We start from the raw sequence: 17,924 nt of genomic DNA, 5'->3' as shown, positions 1-17,924 counted from the left end.
CTGCGTTTGTCTTCAATACATACGGTATGTAAAACAATTCCTATTTTAGATGAACATTTTAGGACTTAGAAGGTCAGATGTTGACATTCATTTTTAAAGACGGTCTAAAATGGTGTCAGTAGACATCACTCAAGGAGTCGGCAGGCTCCAGATGGAATGCCACAGTATTGAGAGACATTCCAAAGTCTATGTTTTAAATAAAGGTTTTTAAGTTGTTCATTTAGTATAGTCTTGGATGCAGAGGGAAAAGATTTACATAACATGATGAGGTATAGTTTCAAATGTGAATGAAAAGCAAGTGAAAAAGTCTTAAAACAACGATCACAGAGGCCACTTGCCACTACAGCTCAGTTATATCTGTAATATTCATATGTGAATACATACTGAATTATAATTGGATGCATTTTACCGCCGTATCCTACTGTGCAGTGATTGGTTAAGACCACCCAGACGGTTAGGGCATCGTCAGTTGATCGTGGTTGGAGATAGGCGAACATGTAGTTGTAGCTAGTTAATAAAGAGTTATGTTAAGAAACATCCTGTAGTTCTACGTTTTATTATTTTGTACAAAGCGTACAAAACAAGACATGGTGTCAGAGTAAATGGTCTTAAAAGATGGATTTTTATGGAGTTCCTTCACCTCGAATGGACTGGGAGTCTACAAACTTACCCGATGCATGGCGTAAGTACAAACAGCATGTGGAGCTAATGTTCACGGGTCCTCTGAAGGAAAGAGGAGAAGAGGAAAAATGTAGCTACCTGCTCCTCTGGATCGGTGAAAAAGGGAGAGATATTTACAACACATGGACACTTACCGAGGCTGAATCAAAGGTAGTGAAAACATACTACGATCGTTTTGAAGCATATGTTGTGCCGAAGACTAATACAATTTTCGCTAGGTACAAATTCCATGAGAAAGTACAGGGAGCTAGCGAGTCTTTTGAACCGTTTGTGACTGGGCTGCGTCTGCTTGTGAAAGACTGTGATTATGCAAACAAGGATGAGATGGTCAGGGACCGTATTGTATTTGGAATACACTCACCGCGAGTGAGAGAGAAACTTTTGAATGTTGGGTCTGAGCTAACGCTGGACAAAGCTATCGACATAGCCAGATCTCACGAGCTAGCACAGGCTCAGATGAAAACCATTTCGCGCCGCAGCACGAGCGCATCACGTGAACAAGCAGTGCACGCAGTCAGGCAGACATCAAAGCACACCTCCGGTGCCCAGAGAGCTCGTTTCAGAACGGAGAGAGACATAACTCCAAAACAGAGCGACACAGACTCAAAACGCCCCAAAACATGTGGATATTGTGGATACAAAGTGCATGGCGAACAAGGAAATTGCCCAGCTAAAGGCAAACAGTGTACTAAATGTGGTAAATGGAATCACTTTGCAAAAGTGTGCAGAGCTTACCGTGGAAAAACAGTACACACAGTGAGTGAAGATGAAATGTCAATCAAAGAGTCAAATGATGATGAACTGTTTATTGATTCAGTGACACAAAAAAGTCACATATCAGAGACAGAGCAAGCCTTTGCTGACATTGAGATAGGAACACAAGGCACAAAGCTAAAGTTCAAACTAGACACTGGTGCACAAGTAAACATTATTCCTCTGAATAAGTACCGCAACTTGACATCTGAGTGCGAGCTACAGCCCACCATGCGCAGACTGACTGGTTATGGTGGTGAACAGCTCCCAGTAAAAGGCACATGCACTTTCAAATGCAAATACAAGGAAAGTGACATGATGTTGGACTTTTACGTTGTTGACACTAGAGCACCTGCAGTGCTAGGTCTTAAAGCATGTTTAGACATGGACCTCATCAAGCTAGTTTTATCAGTAACAGCACCAGTAGAGACAGGAAATGTACTGGAGGAGTTTGCTGATGTCTTTACAGGAATAGGATTATTCCCAGGAGAATGTACCATTCACCTTGACCCAGACGCAACCCCTGTGGTCTACCCCCCGAGAAAGATTCCCCTTGCTCTCCGTGCCCGTCTGAAGAAAGAGTTGGAGAGCATGGAACAATCTGACATAGTCACCAAGGTTACAGAACCGACCGACTGGGTAAACGCGTTAGTGGTGGTGGAGAAACCACGCACAGGCAAGCTCCGAGTATGCCTCGACCCAAGAGACTTGAACAAGGCTATCAAACGGCCCCATTACCCTTTACCGACGCTAGATGGCATCACACACAAGCTAGCGGGAGCACACTACTTCAGTGTCATGGACGCTAGATCAGGCTACTGGGCTATCAAGCTCACAGAAGAGTCATCTAAGCTCACAACATTCAACACACCGTTTGGACGCTACAGGTTCCGTCGCCTGCCTTTTGGGATTATCTCAGCCCAAGACGAGTTTCAGCGAAAGATCGACGAAGTGTACGAAGGCCTCGACGGAGTTGTGGCAATTGTGGATGATATCCTTGTCTATGGTCGAACCAAAGAGGAGCACGACCGAAACCTCCGCGCGATGCTGCAAAGATCCCGCAAGAGAGGAGTCCGGCTCAACCCAGAGAAGAGCACAGTCGGCGCTACAGAGGTCAGCTACTTCGGACATCTTCTCACAGCGAATGGAATCAAGCCAGATCCACAGAAGATCTCAGCCATAAAAGAAATGGAGCCACCAAAAAACCGTGCAGAGCTGGAAACAGTGCTTGGCATGGTCAACTACTTATCCAAGTTCGCACCCAGCCTCTCCAATGCTAATGCACCTCTGCGTCAACTGCTAAAGCAGTCCAGTGAGTTTCTTTGGGACAAGCAACACGACATTGCTTTCCAGAATGTGAAAGACTTGATCACGAGAGAACCAGGACCAATCCTTGCCTACTACGACCCCAACAAAGAGCTCAGACTCCAAGTGGACGCGTCGAAGTATGGACTAGGTGCAGTGCTACTGCAAGAAGGAAAGCCCATCGGCTACGCTTCCAAATCTCTCACAGACTGTGAAATCAACTACGCTCAAATTGAAAAGGAGCTCTATGCCATTCTGTTCGGATGTAAACGTTTCCATCAGTACGTATATGGACGACAAGTCATTGTGGAATCCGACCACAAGCCCCTTGAGTCAATCATGAGGAAACCACTAGCTGCAGTCCCGCCAAGGCTACAGAGAATGATCCTTCAACTACAAAAATACGACTTCACAATCACTCACCGTCCAGGCAAAGACATCCCTGTCGCAGACACACTCTCCAGGAAGTTTCTTACCTACAAGGACAGCAGCCTCAGTGAAGGCATGGACATGCAAGTACACACTGTGTACAGCAACTTACCAGTTAGTGACACAAAACTGAAGGAGATCCAAGCAGAAACAGGAAAGGACTCTCAACTCACACAGCTGAGGGAAGTCATACAGGATGGATGGCCTGAGGAGAGGAGAAAATGCCCTCAGAGCGTCTCAGAATTCTGGAACCATCGTGATGAACTATCACAGATCAACGGAATCATTTTCAAAGGAGAGAAAATCATTATTCCTACCAGTCTCAGAGAAGAGATTTTGACAAAGATCCATGCTGGACACATGGGCATGGAAAAGTGCAAACAGAGAGCACGGGACATTATGTTTTGGCCTGGAATGTGCAAACAAATAGAGGACATTGTTGGTAGATGCACCATCTGTCTTGAAAGACGCCCCTCAAACACCAAAGAGCCAATGTTACCTCACTGTATCCCAGACCGACCCTGGCAGGTCGTGGCAACCGATCTGTTCACCTGGAACAACGAGGACTACATCGTAACAGTGGACTACTACAGCAGATACTTCGAACTTGACAAGCTTCACAGCACCACATCTGCAGCTGTGATACACAAGCTAAAAGCAGCCTTTGCCAGGCATGGCATTGTAGAGACTTTAATATCTGACAATGGGCCCTGTTACAAATCAAATGAGTTTGAATCCTTCACAAAAGCATGGGAGTTCACACATGTCACCACAAGCCCACATTACCCTCAAAGTAATGGCCTTGCTGAAAAATCTGTGCAGATTGCTAAATCACTCATGGACAAAGCAAAAGCAGACAAGAGAGACCCCTATCTCAGTCTCCTTGAATACCGCAACACTCCAGTTGACAACTTCAAATCACCAGCCCAGCTGTTGATGAGCCGCAGACTTCGCTCAACCCTTCCCAGCACCAACCAGCAGCTGCAACCTGAGGTCGTCAGCTACAATGAAATGCATGGAAAACGTGCACAGAGACAACAACAACAAAAGCGATACTACGACAGGTCAGCTAGACCACTGCCACCACTGATCGACGGAGAGTCAGTTAGAATCCAGGAGCATGGCCTCTGGAAACCAGCAGTCGTCATCCAGCCAGCTGACACTGAACGTTCATATTACGTCCGCACAGCAGAAGGAGCAGTGTACCGCCGCAATCGTCGTCACTTACTGAACACAAAAGAACAACACACTGATGAGATTAACTGTTCCCCTGAAAGAGAACGTGATGGACTAAACACACACACAGCACAACATACACCATACTTACCTGCAACACCACAAGAGCTGTTGACTGACACAGAAGCATGCTCAACATCATATCGCACAAGGTCAGGAAGAGAGGTCAAGCCCAGAGCTGTCCTCGACCTGTGAAATGTCAAAGGGTGTAGGCGGATCGCTGCCCTAAAAGAGTTCCAGACTGTAAACTTGTTATTGAAAGTTCACTTGAAATGCTTTGGTATTGTATTTGTTTGAAATGTTAAGATGTCATTTCTACAGTGAAAGCTGAGTTGCTGAGAATCCCTTGTTCTAAAAGTAACAGTATGTTGGATCATTGTTTCAGAGTCTATGTTGATTCAGTTGGTGTGTTATGCAATATAAATGGTTACTTACCTTGAGTTCAAACTACAGAGCATGTATTCAAAAGAAAAGCTTCGAATATGTAAACATTTGTATTTTGTTTTAAAAGAAGGGGGATGTAATATTCATATGTGAATACATACTGAATTATAATTGGATGCATTTTACCGCCGTATCCTACTGTGCAGTGATTGGTTAAGACCACCCAGACGGTTAGGGCATCGTCAGTTGATCGTGGTTGGAGATAGGCGAACATGTAGTCGTAGCTAGTTAATAAAGAGTTATGTTAAGAAACATCCTGTAGTTCTACGTTTTATTATTTTGTACAAAGCGTACAAAACAAGACAATATCGTGTCAAGAAAGGCACGCTAATGAGCAGAATTTCTCCTGAGGTTTCAATTGAAACACAACAAAACACCTCTGCAGAAATGTTTGTGCTTTGCATACAAATGACAAGGACACAGAAGAACATGAATTAATGAATGGGACTTGCAAAGCAAATGTCCCATTCAAAATCGTCGTCATACTTCTTCTACTCCTCCTACACCGTTTAAGCTAGAAATGTCATTCAAACTTTAAAACGTGCAGGTCGGTCTGGAATAGTCCCGCTTGTCAAAAACTGGTTTCATCTACGCAGTTTCCACGTCAACCTAAAAAATCTATATGATGACGTTGAATCAACGAGGAAAACTGATTGGATTTTCAAAAAGTAATCAACGTATGTGCATTTTGTCGTTCTTTCACCCAACTTTTAACCTAAATCCAATGACATGGTGTCATTTTTTGTTGATTTCACCTTGAATTCACCGTAGTTGACAACTCAACCAAATGTAAATCAAAACTAAACATTGAACTGATGTCTGTGCCCTGTGGGTGTGCTTGTATACAAAGTTTTGATATCTTCTATACTTTTAAAACTATTAAGCCATTATTTTTGTCCTCCATCCACTTCAATGGGATTTCCTCAGCATTCTAAATGGCCATTGGGACATCATAACTCCCAAAATTCTATTCTATTAACTGTAAACAATGTAACTTTTGCTCAAATCAGCTACTTTGACCGCTGACAACAATTTAGACAAAACGTTAAAGCACATTAAAAATTCCTCTACTTCTCTGCTATTCAAATCTGAAATCAGAACAAGAACATATTCTATTATACAGCTGTTTTACTAACCGCATCAATGACGTTTCCTCTATAAACAACTGAAATTTTGAACACTTTCCCAAAACGTTCAACAAAAAAGTTAGAGCGTCTGAAATCCTCCTCTACTCTGCTATTGAAATCTGAAATCAGAACAAAATATACCAATCAAATAGTACAGCTATTTTAGTAATCACATAAATTACTTTTCTTCCTAACTTTTTGAAACAACTGCCATTTTGACAGTTCGGACCGCTAAAATGGCTTTGAAAAAAATATTTCAGCTAATAGGGAAAAGTATCTAACAAAATAACTACATTATAGAATTCACTAATCATAAGCTATTTACATATAATAGACATTCGGGTGCATTTGTGGACACAATTCTTACTTACTCGAGCTTTAAGCTAACTTCCCACTGTCATGTAACTACGTTGGGTGACACTTCCGTTTCCCATAGCAAAATTAGCCCTACTAATTTACTAATTCAGTCTGTTTGAAGTGCCACAATTATAGTTTTCTACAGTTAAGAAGTCCAAAACATATTGAAACCAGTACACACACCCTCCTTCCATTGTCATAGTTTAAAGCAGTGGTATTCAAAGTCGGGGTCGCGACCCCAGGAACTGCAGTGGGGTCGCCCCCTGAAGAATATTTGACCATAGATTATTGTATGTGACATTATAATAACAAAATACAATTTTATTAAGTAAATGTATTTATTTATTTATTTTCATTTTGATAAGATATGAAAATTCTGATGATGTAAAAAAACGACATCCCGGTGAAATTTGCCGACGTCAACGAGGTACTGCTGTTCAGGTTAGTCTTAGTGTAAAAAAAACTAAAAGTCCAAATACGTTGTGAAAACAGAATACATTTTTTACTGTCTACATGCTCATGGTAAAACATTTATAATAATTGCATTTCAAATAATGAATCTAAGATGTATGTAGGGCTCTATAAAATCTGCATTGCGGAGAACAGGTAGGGAGTCCCGGAATCCAGACTTTTAACCTTTCACATGTGAGTTCCAAATATCTCTAACGGTCGCCCCAGCATGAGTTGTTTTATGCACGTGATGTCAGAATGCACTCACTGTTCCAAAATGTGACTATTACACAACAGGACAGTTAACACGCGCTCAGGAAGGAGACGCATTCTGTCTCCTAGAGATGAAAGTACTTTGGTGCGAAAAAATGCAAATCAATCCCAGAACAACAGCAAAGGACCTTGTGAAGATGCTGGAGGAAACATGTACAAAAGTATCTATATCCTCAGTAAAACGAGTCCTTTATCAACATAACCTGAAAGGCCGCTCAGCAAGGAAGAAGCCACTGCTCCAAAACCGCCATAAAAAAGCCAGACTACGGTTTGCAACTGCACATGGGGACAAAGATTGTACTTCTTGGAGAAATGTCCTCTGGTTTGATGAAACAAAAATAGAACTGTTTGGCCATAATGACCATTGTTATGTTTGGAGGAAAAGGGGGAGGATTGGATGCCGAAGAACACCATCCCAACCATGAAGCACGGGGTTGGCAGCATCATGTTGTGGGGGTGCTTTTCTGCAGGAGGGACTGGTGCACTTCACGAAATAGATGGCATCATGAGAAAGGAAAATTATGTGGATATATTGAAGCAACATCTCAAGACATCAGTCAGGAAGTTAAAGCTTGGTCATAATGGGTCTTCCAAATGGACATTGACCCCAACCATACTTCCAAAGTTGTGGCAAAATGGCTTAAGGACAACAAAGTCAAGGTATTGGAGTAGCCATCACAAAGCCCTGACCTCAATCCCATAGAAAATTTGTGGGCAGAACTGAAAAGCGTGTGCTAACAAGGAGGCAGTTATATGTATTTTCCTTTCACTTTCTTGAAACAGCACAGGAATGCCCCTGTGTGTGTGAGTGTAGTTGGTGCATATGTCTACACTTTGTGTAGCTGTTAGCGGTTTTGCTAATGGTGACCTTCTGGTAGAGATTCAAAAATGTAAGCTTTGCCTACCTGGCAGAATGATATCATGATTATTTGCATCAATCCAGTGTCCATTTGTTTTGCAAACTCTGCAATCACATGAGTGCTACAGAAACATTGCTTACCAAACAATGCTGGTGCACACTTGCTGGTGCACACTTGCATTAAAGGGTAACTACACCCATAAAGCCACATGTCTTCTATTTTTCACAGACCTCAAGAGTGGTCTCCTGATGTGGTTTAACCATTTACACTCGTAGTGGCCTGCAGGGATGATAGCAATTGAAAATGAACAGTTTGGAGATGATGGGAAATTGATTAGACCAAAGTGAGGACACAACATTTCACTGTGACACCAGACTGAATCCAAACATTACACTATGGATTTTATGTACATTTTACATTTTTTGTACTTTTCGCTGCATTTGTTGATAACAAAATCGGAATATACTCTGGATACATTCAGTAACATGATAGGAATACTCCTGGAGAGTGTGTTGTAGTTGCAACATAAGACAAAAAAAGAGTCAGGGGACTAACTGTTGTCTCCAAAGTGTGCACAGTTCCTAAGTCATTTCAATGCACTTTTATGACTCAAAAAAAGAGTCTTCAACTACAAGGTGCTTTTTTGAGCTCTCCTAGCTGTGCCATTGAGGAACTAGAGCAAGCACACTTGTAGTTATTTTGTTTGGAACACATCCCAACGGCGGCCGCTGATTGGCTGAATACCCGGGGCGCGAGGTGGTTGGAGTTGTCAACAAAGCAGCATGACAGAAATAAGATGGCAATTTTTTGAACTACCCATGGTTTCTTTGAGAAGATATATAAACCGATCTGTGCATTTGAACAACAGCATAAATACACCTCAAATCAAATCAAATTGTAGTGGTCACATACACATGGTTATCAGATGTTATTGCGTGTAGCGAAGTGCTTGTGCTTCTAGTTCTGACAGTGCAGCAATATCTAACATGTAATCTAACAATTCCACAACAACTACCTAATACAAACAAATCTAAATAAATGAACGGAATAAGAATATATACACTACCGTTCAAAAGTTTGGAGTCACTTAGAAATGTCCTTGTTTTTGAAAGAAAAGCACATTTTTTGTTCATTAAAATAACATCAAATTGATCAGAAATACAGTGTAGACATTCTTCATGTTGTAAATGACTATTGTAGCTGGAAATGTCTGTTATTTTATGGAATATCTACATAGGCGTACAGAGGCCCATTATCAGGCTCAAAATGGCCAGAAACAAAGAACTTTCTTCTGAAACTCGTCAGTCTATTCTTGTTCTGAGAAATGAAAGCTATTCTATGCCAAGAAATTTCCAAGAAACTGAAGATCTCGTACAACGCTGTGTACTACTCCCTTCAGAGAACAGCGCAAACTGTCTCTAACAAGAACAACTGAGCAAGAGGACAAGTACATTAGAGTGTTTAGTTTGAGAAACAGACGCCTCACAAGTCCTCAACTGGCAGCTTCATTAAATAGTACCCGCAAAACACCAGTCTCAACATCGACAGTGAAGAGGTGACTCCGGGATGCTGACCTTCTAGGCAGATATGTGGCTATTCCATAAAAAAAAATCAGCCGTTTCCAGCTACAATAGTCATTTACCACATTAACTATGTTTACACTGTATTTCGGATCAATTTGATGTTATTTTAATGGACAAAAAATGTGCTTTTATTTAAAAAACAAGGACATTTCTAAGTGACCCCAAACCTTTGAACGGTAGTGTACATTGCAAAGTTTCATAAGGACTGGAAGCGAGGCAGCCCTCTCTGTCGGAGCCATCTCATTTGCTTTACTTTACCACCTATTTTACTTTTCATGTCAAAAACCAAATGACCACTGCTGCACATGCTGCCACTGTTTTTGACAGATTAGATTGTACTATTTAGAATGAGCAGCCAGCTCACAAAAGAACTAGTGCATAGCTAGCTAACATAATGTCACAAAGCATGATACGCTAGCCAGTTAACTTTCATTCTGAAATAGCTTCATATTATAGTCAGATATTAGTTTAGAAAGACGTTGGCATGGGAGCCAACTAGCTAGCAAGCTAGCTGCTTATCAAAGGTAGACAGCTAACTTATTAATTTGACCAAAAAAATCTACAACACCACATATATAGCTACTGTAGGCTATATCATTAAAAATCAAAAGCTATTTCCATGTGAAAATGTTATGTGATTTGCTCCATTGGTTTTTGTTGGTAGGCCATTCTGATAGGCCTACATTATGCTCAAATAGACACAATAGCCTATTGGCTACAGTCTAAAACTGTTAATGTGAGCTGGAAGTTGCACAGAATTCTCACAATGTTCAAGTTTCTGCTCACAAAACCTGAAATTTGCTCAGTATCCAAATAAATTCGAGGGAACATTGGTTGAATCCCAGACGAAGCTTTAACGTTCTTAAAGCTTTAACGAAAAGACAATATACAGTATCCCATTGAGCCCATTTCAGCCATTGCCAAGGTGTGTTTGACAGGTCTTTACAAACATTTCTGTGGTCAAACGTTAACAGGAAAAAACGACAGTAACAAGAAAGAGTATGAAAGAGTCGCAGGAGTAAAATGAAAGCAATCAATCCAGGGAGATTTAAGTGACAATTGGATTTTGCACACCTCAAACACAGGAAATAGATGGCTGAAAAACACAGATCCTCAGTTGGGAGGGGCATGCGTGTTGCAAGCTCTGTTGCCAACATGACTAGCTAAGTTATAAAAATACAATGCAATTCAGGGAAGCAATTCAGGGAAACAGATCATCATTTTGGTGCGCATAGAAAGGAGTCATGAGTGCATTCAGGTGCATGTACTGCAGTGAATTTTCTTCACAGTTGACAAAGACATGCTCATTCTGTTCAGAATAACCCAGGGTATGATGCCAAAGATAGTAATCATAAACACTGACACTGTATATGATGTGAGCTTTATGATATGGAAATGTGAAGTGCACATTTGGACTCACAGGAGTTTGGCTTGCTTCTATGACATCAAAGCTGTATTTACAATAATCTTCAACGTCTCATCTATAAAAATACATAGAGTCCTTTTCATTTACAGCATTTCCCTCACTTGGTGAACAAAAATGTGCCAAAGTTGCCCAATTAATTGGAGGGATGGGGCCAACTTCTCAAGTTCAGAACGACTGTAAGTTAAAATCCGTTTCGTTTTGCGCTGTGAAGCGCAGAGCCTAAGGTCCGAAGTCATATAGCATGTGATTGTACGGCTACTGCTTTACAATTTAAGCTTTTATCAGTGTCTAAATCTGCCATTTTCAACCCGTATACGTGTAAATGGTGTAAAGGGTGATTTTGACTGCTAAAACCTGAACAAACAGGGCCAAACTGAAACATGGAAAAACAAAAAAGGGTATTTTGTGTAGATTGATGAGGGAAAAAAACATTTATTCAATTTTAGAACAAGGCTGTAACGTAACAAAATGTGGAAAAAATCAAGGGGTCTGAATACTTTCCGAATGCACTGTATGCTATGCTCAGTTAACTTGTTTGTCCCTCCTTGGGGCAGAGGTGCTCCGAGGGAAGGAGTTCCCCCTTTCCGGTCAGTGAGTCCCTCTTCCTATGGATCCCCCTCAAGCCCAGAGAGGACTTCATGAACATCCCGCTGTCGTCCAAATACGATGTGAAAAACTATTTCATTTATTTAAAACTTTGACAATGCATATACTGTGGTATTCTAGTAGTGTATAACACTGTAGTAGTCCGAGTGTTGTTATTTCTGATGAAATGTGTGATCTAACTGCCCCACAATCCAAAGTAATAAGGTTGATATAGTAGTATATCAAAGTAATCTGACCAATTATTTAATTACATTTAACTTTGAAAATATTTAACTGCTTTAAGATTTTTTTTTAAATGTACTTCTTCAACTACCACAAAAATCATTTTAAACCGGTAAAGCAAGTCCCACAATTTTACTTCATGTAGAATTGCCATCTAGTTGCTGCAAGGTATTTATATTAGACCCACAGGTGCCTACAACCTGCAGCAGTTTAGACTTCTCACCCCTTTGTAGTGAACTGTTTTCTGAAATTAAACCTCTGGGCTTGTCAAAAAAATTGTCTCTGTGATTTCTTACCCCTTACCCATAAACTGGTCTGGAATACAAATTATTAGATCACACCGAGAATTTGTCGTCATCAGTATTTTTGCATTGTAAATTGTTTTTGTGCCATGTTCGGGGGCTCACTAAATATGAAATATAATTTGTATTTGTATTTATTATGCATCCCCACTACTCTTCCTCTGGTCCGGTAGAATTAATCCAGTTATACAATTTTAAAAACATTACAATACATTCATTACAGAATTCACAACACACTAAGTGTGTTCCCTCTGCCCATACTGCACTACAACATACCTACGACGCAAAATCCATGTGTACGTGTGTGTACTATGTTTGTGTTACTTCACAATCCCCGCTGTTCCATAAGGTGTATTTTTACCTGCTTTTTAAATCTGATTCTACTGCTTGCATCAGTTACCTGATGTGGAACAAAGTTCCGTGTAGTCATGGCTCTATGTAGTACTGTACGCCTCCCATAGTCTGTTCTGGACTTGGCGACTATGAAGAGACCTCTGGTGGCATGTCTTGTGGGGTATGCATGGGTGTCCGTTCAGCTTGTCAACACCTCTTACAAAAACAAGTAATGAGGAAGTCAATCTCTCTTCCACTTTGAGCCATGAGAGATTGACATGTACTGTATGTCATTAATGTTAGCTCTCCATGTACTTTTAAGGGCCAGCCGTGCTGCCCTGTTCTGAGGCAACTGCAATTTTCCCAAGTCCCTCTTTGTGGCACCTGACCACACGACTGAACAGTAGTCTAGGTGCGACAAAACCATGGCCTGTAGTACCTGCCTTGTTGATAGTGTTGTTATGAAGGTAGAGCAGCTCTTTATTATGGACAGACTTCTCCTCATTTTAGCTACTGTTATATTAATATGTTTTGCCCATGATAGTTTACAATCCAGGGTTATTCCAAGTTGTTTAGTCACCTCAACTTGCTCAATTTCCACATTATTCATTACAAGATGTAGTTGAGGTTTAGGGTTTAGTGAATGATTTGTCTCAAGTACAATGCTTTTACTTTGGAAATATTTAGGTCTAACTTATTCCTTGCTACCTATTTCGAAACTAACTGCAACTCTTTGTTAAGTGTTTCAGTCATTTCAGTTGCTGTAGTAGCTGACGTGCATAGTGTTGAGTCATCCGCATACATCGTCACACTGGCCTTACTCAAAGCCAGTGGCATGTCGTTAGTAAATATTGAGGCGCCTAAACAGATATCCTGGGGAATTCCTGCTTCTACCTGGATTATGTTTGAGAGGCTTCCATTAAAGAACACCCTCTGTGTTGCATCAGGCACAAACCATATGGGTTATTTCTGTGATATACTTTTTGGGGATTAGCCCTTTATAGCCTCATGGTCTAGTTTCCCACTACCTCACAGACTGACTCAAATGTTATGTATTTTTCTAATCTCAGCTCGTGGTCCTTTGAGCCTGGATCTGAGTGGAACTACTCCTGAGTCCGCCATCAGACACCCTCCCTAACCACCATAAGGATTGGGACAGCATCTTGGCCACACCAACCTGGCCATAACAACAGCCCATACACCAGGCCAGCCAGTGCCCAGAGTGGTCCAAAACCAAGCCTACCATAGGCTAGGCTCCACAACCAGCTCCAGGTGAGAGCCTGCGTCCCCCCACGGCCATGCCCAGGGAAGCTCCTCTGCCACAGGTAGAATCAGTGCTCACCTGCCTGATTCATGGCTAGACCTCTGCAGACAAAGAGCCGGGGGCCTTTCTACTGAGGTGAGACTTGAATATATACTAAAAGCACAAGCACAATGTTGTTTTAGTATAATTCATTCATTTTCAAGGACAGCAGTTTGTTTTCTACAAAGTTGAGGACAAGGGAAGCATATGTTTCTATTTATCCTCATCCCAAACCTGAGCCATTTATTTATGGCTCTGTCTCAAACCACCTCTATTACTACTTAAGAACAGAACTGTACTACGCCTTCATCTGTGACTTGTCTTCAACAGCTTCAGCTGTAGCATGTTTTAATACTGCAGTACTACTGGGCTACTCCAGAGACATGTGTCCATCAGCTGTGGTTGTTGCGTGTCTCACTGTTTTAATTATTAGCCCTGCTGTAACACAGTAACAGATATGGTAACACAGTCAGTCAGGAGCAATGGATTCCATATTAAAACATTAATCATGGTACAGATTAAGATCTTAATTTGAGGCAGTTTTCTACAGCAGGAAAATAATCATGCAGCAGCAGGAAATGTGAATTATTATGTGGATTATAATGAATGGACATTTTTTTGGCAGTTGATACATTGTTCCTACGGGGAAATCAAGTCTGAAATGTCAAATTACAAACTTCAGAAGACTTTTTAAACCTCAAATGCATAACATTTCTTGCAGTGATGGACAGTTCTCCTGCAACAGGGTAATCAAATTAAGATCTTACATCTGTAGATACTTAGGTTCTCACCTTCAGGTTATGAATTATTCATAGACATTTAATGGTCTTTGGTTTCCTCCCTGATTAATCCATGGGGTTCTGCACAGGATTCTGCTAGAAAGAAGTGAAATTGCAATGCAAATCTATTACTCTGGATTCAAATTGTTCATTCCTATAAGGATGACATGACAGTAATGAAAATAGGCAGACCATGCCGGTGGGTTTTGTGTTTATATTAAGTGGAAAGGGATACACCATCACGAAGAGCTTGGTCGATCTGTGTTATTACTACAAATGAGAAGAACCATGTCCCTGACTAACTGCTAGGTATTTTGTTCAGGAAGCAAATTCAATTTCCTTTCCTCTTCTTTCTTTTTCCAGGGCAGATTCCCTCACTGTGCCATAGCACATGGATTTCAAGACTTCAAATGAAGAGGTAGCTACAATTTGAGTTGAATAGCTTTCAATCCCTCAGCATTTTGCAAAGATAATTGGAGCAAATTGGTCTGCCATGGTGACTAGTTTTATGTATTTTTACTTGGCAGCGTACTCAACTGCTGACACGTGTTAACCTTTGGAACACAACAAGTGTCATTGAGTTATCATATCACAATGCATCTCTGGCTTAGGTAGATGAAAATGTGACTGTCCTTGTTGCATGTCTGGTGCCTGGTGCCTACCGCCTGCAGTGTAAATTGGGAATGTACACAGACGACAGCATCTGATTGGAGTTGATGATGTAGATAATGATGGACAGGATTAGGATGGGAGGGTAATGATGACACACAAGATGGGATCAGAGATAAGGGTAATTACTGTACATACATGCTGTACAGCAGGTCAAACAATGCTCAGCCGAGCAACGCAGAGAGAGGCTCCTGACCTACCCAGTGATACAGCTGCATCACAGCACTGATTCAGCTAGGCTAATGAGAATGACTCTACCTCCAACATATCTCTCTCTCTCTCTCTCTCTCTCTCTCTCAATTCAATGGGCTTTATTTGCATGGGTAACATATTACATTGCCAAAACAAGTGAAGTAGATAATATACAAAAGTGAAATAAGAAATAAAAATGAACAGTAAACATTACACTCACTGAAGTTCCAAAAGAATGAAGACATTACAAATGTCATATTATGTATATATACAGTGTTGTAACAATGTGGAAATTGTTAAAGTACAAAAGGGAAAATAAATAAACATAAATATGGGTTGTTTTTACGATGGTGTTTGTTCTTCACTGGTTGCCCTTTTCTTGTGGCAACAGGTCACAAATCTTGCTGCTGTGATGGCGGACTGTGGTATTTCCCCCAGTAGATATGGGAGTTTATCAAAATCTGGTTTGTTTTCAACTTCATTGTGGATCTGTGTAATCTGAGGGAAAGATGTGTCTCTAATATGGTTATACATTTGGCAGGAGGTTAGGAAGTGCAGCTCAGTTTCCACCTGTTTTTGTGAGCAGTGTGCACATAGCCTGTCTTCTCTTGAGTGCCAGGTGTGCCTACGGCGGCCTTTCTCAAAAGCAAAGCAATGCTCACTGAGTCTGTACATAGTCAAAGCTTTCCTTAAGTTTGGGCGCGGATGTTTAGGTCAAAGTATGTATAGTCCAGTGGGTTCTGGTAGTCTTTAATAGTTGATTCTAAGATTTGCATTCGATCATGTATATGTTTTTGCTGTTTGTTCTTTGTTCTTTGTTATAGAGCCAAAAATATTAGAGAAGTGGTTTACCCATACATCTCCATTTTGGATAGATAATTCTTCGTGTTGTTGTTTGTTTAGTGTTTTCCATGTTTTTGGTTGGACAAGTTTCTCAATTTCTTTTAGGTTTTTGTATTCTTCATCAAACTATATGTCATTGTTGTAAATTTTCTTCGGTTTTCTGTTTGAAATATTTAGATTTGATAGGGAAGCTGAGAGGTCAAATATACTGTTTAGATTTTCTACTGCCAAGTTACACCTTCACTATTAACGTTTTGTCCAGGAAATTGTCTAAAAGGGATTGAATTTGTTGCCTAATTGCTTTTTGGTAGGTTTCCACATCACATTCCTTCCATCTATAGCATTTCTTAATATTACTCACTTCCTTTGGCTTTGATGCCTTGTAATTGAATATTGCTCTGTTCAAGTAGACTGTGATTTTGCTGTGATTTGATAAGGATGTCAGTGGGCTGACTGTGAATGCTCTTGGAGACTCTGGGTTGAGGTCAATGATAAAGTAGTCTACAGTACTACTGCCAAGAGATGAGCTATAGGTGTACCTACCATAGGAGTCCCCTCGAAGCCTACCATTGACTATGTACAGTCGTGGCCAAAAGTTGAGAATGACACAAATATACATTTTCACATAGTCTGCTGCCTCAGTTTGTATGATGGCAATTTGCATATACTCCAGAATGTTATGAAGAGTGATCTGATGAATTGCAATTAATTGCCATGCAAATGAACTGAATCCCCCAAAAACATTTCCACTGCATTTCAGCCTTCTCTTGTTAACACAGGTGTGAGTGTTGATGAGGACAAGGCTGGAGATCACTCTGTCATCATTGCTTTGCACAAAAAGGGCTTCACAGGCAAGGATATTGCTGCCAGTAAGATTGCACCTAAATCAACCATTTATCGGATCATCAAGAACTTCAAGGAGAGTGGTTCAATTGTAAGTCCAGCAAGCGCCAGGACCGTCTCCTAAAGTTGATTCAGCTGTGAGATCGGGGCACCACCAGTACAGAGCTTGCTCAGGAATGGCAGCAGGCAGGTGTGAGTGCATCTGCACGCACAGTGAGGTGAAGTCTTTTGGAGGATGGCCTGGTGTCAAGAAGGGCAGCAAAGAAGCCACTTCTCTCCAGGAAAAACATCAGGGACAGACTGATATTCTGCAAAAGGTACCGGGATTGGACTGCTGAGGACTGGGGTAAAGTCATTTTCTCTGATGAATCCCCTTTCCAATTGATTGGGGCATCTGGAAAAAAGCTTGTCCGGAGAAGCCAAGGTGAGCGCTACGCTTTTCAGTCCTGTGTCATGCCAACAGTAAAGCATCCTGAGACCATTCATGTGTGGGGTTGCTTCTCAGCCAAGGGAGTGGGCTCACTCACAATTGTGCTTAAGAACACAGCCATGAATAAAGAATGGTACCAACACATCCTCCGAGAGCAACTTCTCCCAACCATCCAGGAACAGTTTGGTGATGAACAATGCCTTTTCCAGCATGATGGAGCACCTTGCCATAAGGCAAAAGTGATAACTAAGTGGCTCGGGGAACAAAACATTGATATTTTGGGTCCATGGCCAGGAAACTCCCCAGACCTTAATCCCATTGAGAATTTGTGGTCAATCCTCAAGAGGCGGGTGGACAAACAAAACCCCACAAATTCTGACAAACTCCAAGCATTGATTATGCAAGAACGGGCTGCCATCAGTCAGGATGTGGCCCAGAAGTGAATTGACAGCATGCCAGGGCGGATTGCAGAGGTCTT

General features: G+C 41.2%; 1 protein-coding gene across 4 annotated transcripts in view; it reads left to right on the top strand.

Annotated features, from left to right (window-relative positions):
- The window catches only part of sntg1 (syntrophin, gamma 1), a 69,461-nt gene that overhangs the window by 25,192 nt on the left and 26,345 nt on the right, over positions 1-17,924 (top strand). For all 4 annotated transcript variants that reach the window (XM_029725372.1, XM_029725375.1, XM_029725374.1 and 1 more), the window contains 2 exons: positions 13,458-13,786; positions 14,833-14,887. In XM_029725372.1, the coding sequence (XP_029581232.1) occupies positions 14,861-14,887 (27 nt within the window). In that variant the 5' untranslated portion in view covers positions 13,458-13,786; positions 14,833-14,860. The remainder of the gene's footprint in view (positions 1-13,457; positions 13,787-14,832; positions 14,888-17,924) is intronic.

Source organism: Salmo trutta, chromosome 31 (genome assembly GCF_901001165.1).
Source record: "Salmo trutta chromosome 31, fSalTru1.1, whole genome shotgun sequence".
Classification (NCBI taxonomy): Eukaryota; Metazoa; Chordata; class Actinopteri; order Salmoniformes; family Salmonidae; genus Salmo; species Salmo trutta.
Note: the sequence above shows the minus strand (reverse complement) of the source record. Positions and strands in the feature narration are given on the sequence as shown.